Here is a 6,735-nt window from a genome sequence, read left to right as displayed (position 1 = left end):
TCTCCTTTTCACTATTCTTTACTCTGTATAAACTTTACAGTACTTTCAAATGTCTCTGGTTTTCAGTAGCCTATTCACCAATAAAGTCAGTCACAAAGTGTTACTGCTGGTGAGCTTGGGAAACCCTGCTGAGGTCAAGGGGAAATAATCCCATAGTGATACAGTTGGGGAAGTTAATCCTGCTGACTGACAGACACTGAAAAAACTTGAGAGATGCACACAGAGAGCAGTGCATGGGATTCAGGCCATAGATAAATAATCTTCTTGAGGATCTGGAGAACCATGGTTGCTGTGACGAGGCTGCCATACACTGAGTTAGTGTTCCACAGGCTGGGTTAGTGCTTTGCAAAAGCTGTTTTATGAAAGGAATTAACATAAAACATGAGGGCAGGCATCCTGGCCTACCCCAGTGGCATAGTTTGAATAATGAGGCTGCTGCTGAAGGCCCACAGTTTGACCTTTGGTATGTTGTTGTGTACGTGTTAGAGATGTAAGCTTTGTTAGCTAAAGCACAATGAGGCAGTTCTTGTTAAAAAAGAAGGCACAAACAGCAGAAAGACCTGAGGTTACACAAGAAACACCAAGCAACTCAGAAGACAGCACTATTGGCCTCTCCTTTCAGGGCCACCTGGCTCCGCAGGCTGCTCTCCCAGCCACAGGGACACTGCATCTCCCAGCAAGGAAAACGGGCAAAACCACTGCCCTGTAACAACCTCCTTGTGTTCATGTTAGTAACCACTCTTTCAGAAAGGCAATAAATAGCAAAAACTCCTTCACATGGATCCAGTCATTGTGTAATTAATGCATACATTTTAGTATAAATGTATAGGCTGTCCTGGTTCAGCAGTAGCAGTCATTTTTCTCCTTCTTAGTAGCTGGTGCAGTGCTGTGGTTTTGACTTTCAGCCTGGGAACAGCGCTGATAACACCGATGTTTTCAGTTGCTGCTCAGTAATGTTTACTCTGACCAAGGACTTTCTGAGTCTTATGCTCTGCCAGGGAGGAGAAGCCAGGAGGAAGCAGAGAGGGGACACCTGACCCAAACTAGCCAAAGAGGTATTCCATACCATAGCACATCATGCCCAGTGTATAAACTGGGAGCAGTTACTTGGAAAGGTTAGAGCACTGCTCGACTTAGGCTGGGTATCGGTCAGCAGGTGGTGAGCGGTTGTATTCTCTTCCCTTGTTATTTCCCTCATCATTATTATTATTGGTGGTAGCAGCAGTAGTTTGTGTTACACCTCAATTACTGGACTGTTCTCACCTCAACCTGTGGGAGTTACATTCTTTTGATTCTCCCTCCCATCCCTCTGGGAGCAGAGGAAGAAGAAGGGGGGGAGTGAGTGAGCTACTGGGTGGTTCTGGGTTGCCAGCTGGGCTTAAACTATGACACAGGCCAACACTGAAATCAGGAACAAAACCTCCTTTCTGGTTCAGCTGTGGTCCTGTAGGTCTCCATGCACTTGAGCTCAAGTAAAGCTCTGCTCATGATGAGGATCCTGCTGATCTTCCTATCTATGTACACTGCTTTTCTAAAAATTGAGAACGGAAAAAAGTATTTCCTCAAACTGGGAAAGAAATCCTCTCCCACTTTTTAAAACTAAAGCCATAGCTTTGCTAGTTAACACCTGCTCCTTTGCTGGATGTGCGTCACACCTGCTGCAGCTGGTGGCTGTGCACAGGCTCCTCGTGTTCCTCTTTGATGGGGGTGTTTGTGACAGCTAGTGGAGATCTTCTGAATGTACTGCCATGCACCAAAGCACGATGAAGCATGATTTCTCACTTTTTTAAAAAAGAACATCCTTTTAGAGAATGGGTAAAGTGATATTCCCATATAATCGTGTGCCTGGATCAGAAATGTAGCCTTGAGAAAAAATTCCCTGTGCTGGCTGACAGCTCTGGCAACCATCGCACCCCGAAGGCAGGGTAAAAACTTCCGGGGGCCGCTGCCAAGAGCCTCTGACTGGCAGAACACACATCCACCGCTACAGTCGGAGAGGGTGACGACGTATGTCCCTACCTTATGTTGTTTTAGTCCCACGCACTCTATTGCCAAACCTCCTCCCCACGCCCGCTGGCACAGACTCTAACGAGCCCACCCCGAGGAGGAGAGCTGAAAATATGGCTAACCCTCTAACAGCCGCCGCGCCTCCAGCCGTAGGCGTGTCGGGACTACAGTTCCCGTGAGGCAGCGCGGGCGGAGCGGAATGCGTCGCAGCCGCGCTGGCTGCTGGGAGGAAGTTCTGTGTCTTCTCACGATGGCTGCTGTGGCCGCGTTGCGGGTGTCTGGCCGGCTTCTGGGTCTTAACGCTGCGGCGAGCAGGGCGTTCTGGGGTGGTGTGAGGTAACGCCGGGGAAGAGGAAGAGAAAGGGGAAGGGGAAGGGAAGGGAAGGGAAGAGAAGAGGAACGGAACATGGTGGTGCCGTGCCGTGGTCGGGAGGCTAGTTGGTCTTTCAGACCTCCCCTCCTCAGTGTTGGGCTTTAGTGCACCAGAGCGCGGTGGGTCGTCGGTCCCGCAGCCTGCAGCGGGTGTCCTCGTCGCGTCCCTGCCGAAGGTGCGCAGCCAGCAGGCGGGCGTGGCGGTACGGAGCTGGGCTTTTCAGTGCTCTCACTGTCTTCGGTGAGAGAACTCGGGGGGTGTGGAAAAGGAGATATTTCGGGGCAGTACTATAATGGGAATGGAAACCAGTCAGTTTTGTATCACCTTTTAGGTGAAACCATGCTTGTGTTGCTAACTAGATAGTGGCATTTGAGCAAGTCAAATAACTTGGGGTAGGCTTTAAATCTGTAGTTAAAACTAGCGCTTTATGTATATATCTGTATATGTATGTGTGGTACATTTTTTTTCTATAGTGGTGGTTATTTTCTGTTATCTTTTTTTCACAGCAGATTAGAAAATGAAGGCATAAGTGAGAAAATAAGTCATTAATCTGCTTAAAATTCTGTTTGCTCTCAGACCAGTCAAATAAGCTAGACAGGTCACTGCTGTGTAGAGACAATGTGGCAATCTGGGGGGAAACCAAACATCTAGACCACACATTTTTGTTTTTGTATGAGCAATGAGTCTTCTGTGTCTATGGGAGGTATAAATGTCTACAGGCTATGTTAGTTAGATATTAAAAGACTATGAATAGAAGTGTGCTCTGATTCAGTCTTAAGTAGCCCAGAGATTCGAAGTACTTCTGTCTGGTGCCAACAGGAAGAAAGAAAAAGAAGTAGAAGCAGCCAAAATAATTCATCAAGAGAAAAATGAGCCCAGCCTGATCTGTCCCCCACCACGCAGCAGAAGCTATCGTCCTCCAGAGGATATACAGAGCTACCTTGAGTCTCGCGTCAAGGAGATTTTTGGGCCCTCACTTCCTGATAATTGGCAGCAGACCTCCCTCAAAGATAACAGGTTAAAGTATCGCCTACTGGCTCAGCTGGCAGCAGAACTTGGTCATGCTGTCCCTAATTCACAGCTCTACCTGATGCGCAGTGCTGAGGATGTCTTGAATTTCTATAGCAGTCCTGTGAAGGATGAGTCCAAGTTTGATGAACTGTGTGCTGCTGAACTACCCCCAAACCTGAAGATTAACTGGGAGCAGTGAGCTGCACCACAGAGCATTGCTTTGCTTTGCTTGTGTTTGTAAGGCGGGGCTGCAGAGCAGAAGCAGAGCCCTCTTATTGTTGTAGCAACTGAATTTATGAATATCACTAATAAAAGTTCATTTAGTTTTCCTTGGGTTTCGTGTTTGTTTATTATATGTAAGAAAAGAAGCAGAAGTTTTCCTTGCGAAACAGTGATATGGTGTGGTCCGTAATGGTACTAACATGCTTTCTGCCCCTTAATGTGCTGCCCAACAGTTAGAGGATCCAGTGGGGTTAGCCAGAGGATCAGCCCCCAGTTTATTCCCCACGTCTCAGACTTCTTGTCTTTGATTTTGCACTGTGTACTGGGCTTTTGTGAGTGCAGCTGATGTCAGAAGCCCTGCTCAGCTCAGCCACCAAGACTGGCAGGGCCAGCAAACTTGGGCATGAAGGGGGAAGTAAGCCATATTTTTGTATTTTTCTTTTTTTTTTTCCTTCTGTTTACTCTTTTTTTTTTTTTTTTTTTGCTTGAGATTGAAAAGAAGACCCTGTCAGCAGTAATTTTGTTAGAAGCAATTACAGTTGCCATCTTAACATAAATCCAATTTTTCTACTTATAATTTCTACTTATAATAAAAGATAGTGCCAGATGAAGGAGGTGATCCTGCCCCTTTACTCTGCTCTTGTGAGACCTCACTTGGGAGTATTGTGTGCAGTTCTGGTGTCCTCAACATAAAAAGGACATGGAGTTTGAACAAGTCCAGAGGAGGGCCACAAGGATGATCAGGGGACTGGAGCACCTCCTGTATGAAGATAGGCTGAGAAAGTTGGGGCTGTTCAGCCTGGAGAAGAGAAGGCTGAATGGAGACCTCATAGCAGCCTTCCAGTATCTGAAGGGGGCCTATAGGGATGCTGGGGAGGGACTCTTCATTAGGGACTGTAGTGATAGGACAAAGGGTAAAAAGTTCAGACTTAAACAGGGGAAGTTTAGATTGGATATAAGGAGGAAATTCTTTCCTGTTAGGGTGGTGAGGCACTGGAATAGGTTGCCCAGGGAGGTTGTGAATACTTCATCCCTGGGCAGTGTTCAAGACCAGGTTGGACGAGGCCTTGCGTGATATGGTTTTGTGCGAGGTGTTCCTGCCCATGGCAGGGGGCTTGGAACTTGATGATCTTAAGGTCCTTTCCAACCCTAACTATTCTATGATTCTATGGCATTCTGAAATCTTTTTACTCAGTAGCTGTGAACTCTCCAGCAGCCCTACAAAAACTGCCATCAGGGCAGCTTGTAGAATTTTTCTGTATCTGCTCAAGACTTGTTTTTATGTAAACTCTGTTGCTCCTTCTAACAGCTGTTAGTTTTATGTTCTATATGTTTGTGTTTTTTTTTTTTTTTCTTTCTGCCCTGCAACTGGTGGTGTAGGTTTGATTTAATCAGAGGAATCAAGCAGTGAAGTCAGGATGACAAGAAAATACATGCAGCAGTCTTGAAATGCATGGCAGTTTGTGAATGTGTTCTACAAAGCAAGTTGATGGTGAGATCAGATTCTGTATGTGTGGTATTTCTGGGGATGCTCCAGAAAGACCCAGGTTACACCTCGATCTCCTGAACTGTTGCTCCCCTGGTTTCTTTGAGATTACAGATACCTGAAGCATGCTTGGAAACTGCTGCTTTCATGTTCTAACAGTGCTCAACAGATTTCATAAGTGCTGGTTTCTTGCAGCTATAAAGAAATTTAAGAAACCCATTATTTTCTTCTTTTGACTCTTGGGGAATTACTGAATAGCCTATGTGTACCACTACATGCTCCACTGCAGGGTGGACATGAGGGAATGGGGGTATTTCACTGATCACTGTGGAAGGCTGGCTGTTCACAAATCGCTTCCCTGTTGCTTATGGAAAAAACAGTGTGATAAATAGGTAGATCTGTGTCATCTGCTTCAGAGCTTGTTTGAGAGCAGTGTATTGGAAGTATTTTTTAGTAAAATTATGTATTTCCAGCAAAGAAAAGATGCTTAAGTCTTATTTCCTCTTACTCCATGCTCATTAAAAACACTTGCAGTAATAGTTGCACTTTCTGCCCCCCCCCCTTTTCCCAAGGGTGTCTCTCCCAGCATGCAACTTTCATGGCTCATGTAACATGATCAGAGGAGAGAGTGAAAAACAGAAGAACAGGAGCAAAACTGGAAAAGAGGAGCTAGGCAAGAAAGGAGCATGACAACAGCCTCATGCTAGAGGATAAGCAGAGACAGGACAAATACCACTACCCATTCTGTGGAAGCTACTGACCAAAACTACAAGATGCATGCTGTGGTAGCAGTGCACTTGAGAGGAACAGAGCCTCAGGGAACCTGACTGCAAAACCTAGGCTACAGAATGTAACTTCTTCATCTTAGATTTCAACCCACTGTTAACCCTTTGCAGTGTGAATAATTTACCTGCTGCTGACGGGGCATACTGATTGGATGCCCATTTATGCTAAAGGATTTCCTATAGTGTGTCATTATTCTCCTAACACAGCAGAGCAAGGACTAGATCCACAGCCAAATTTATTCAGCAGAAACTTCGCTGTGGAATTTGGATCAAACTGTGGGACCCAGAACACTACTGATGCCTCCTTATGGTCACAAAAAAAGCCTGCATGGCCCAAGTTTGAAGACTGAAGTGGACATCAGTAGAGTCAGAATAGCGACCTGGAAGAAACACCGCGAGACTAGACACAGATATCCCAAATGACAGACCAGGCTACATGTTTTAGTTTTTTGATACTTTTTCTTTGCATCTGTTTTGGAAAAAATATACAAAAAAAGCCAAGAAGAATCAACATGGAAATGTGAGGTAAACATTCCAGTAAAAGTACAGACAAAGGCTTCTTTTTTTAAAAGGAGACACACAGCAGTTATCACCATGCTAGAAGAATGAGATGCAGGAAAATTCTAGGAACAGTGAAAAGTCATGTAATGAAGCCTTGCCCCCAGTTTTAACCATTATAAAGGGGCTCTTTTTTGTTCTTCCCCCATCCCCCACCCAGATTTAATTGTCTTTTTATTCCTTAAAGTTGTTAAATTGTAAAATGGCAGTTTAGATATAAATTCTGTATAGCAGAATTTACAGAAATGCAGACTGCTACTAAAGACTGTCAGTTTTTGGTTTTGTTTTTGGTG

The 6,735-nt window shown here is 45.2% G+C and overlaps 1 protein-coding gene across 1 annotated transcript; it reads left to right on the top strand.

The window, feature by feature from the left end:
• Positions 1 to 2,191: 2,191 nt before the first annotated feature.
• On the top strand, positions 2,192 to 3,720 carry MRPL50 (mitochondrial ribosomal protein L50). Its single transcript, XM_061370279.1, has 2 exons — positions 2,192 to 2,343; positions 3,200 to 3,720. Exons 1-2 carry the CDS (start codon positions 2,207 to 2,209, stop codon positions 3,588 to 3,590), a joined length of 528 nt encoding a protein of 175 aa, XP_061226263.1. The 5' UTR covers positions 2,192 to 2,206; the 3' UTR covers positions 3,591 to 3,720.
• The last annotated feature ends 3,015 nt before the right edge of the window (positions 3,721 to 6,735 follow it).

Source organism: Neopsephotus bourkii, unplaced genomic scaffold, assembly GCF_033783945.1.
Source record: "Neopsephotus bourkii isolate Nb327-2 ecotype Australia unplaced genomic scaffold, CSIRO-AGI_Nbou_v1 NB_1530, whole genome shotgun sequence".
NCBI lineage: Eukaryota > Metazoa > Chordata > Aves > Psittaciformes > Psittacidae > Neopsephotus > Neopsephotus bourkii.
The sequence above is the reverse complement of the archived record's forward strand: the minus strand, read 5'-3'. Positions and strand labels throughout refer to the sequence as shown.

Excerpts from the sequence above, each read along its gene's own strand:
- MRPL50 (XM_061370279.1), top strand. The coding sequence starts at position 2,207 with ATGCGTCGCAGCCGCGCTGGCTGCTGGGAGGAAGTTCTGTGTCTTCTC. Across the intron at positions 2,344-3,199 it reads GCGTTCTGGGGTGGTGTGAG|GAAGAAAGAAAAAGAAGTAG; the intron begins GTAACGCCGGGG and ends TGGTGCCAACAG.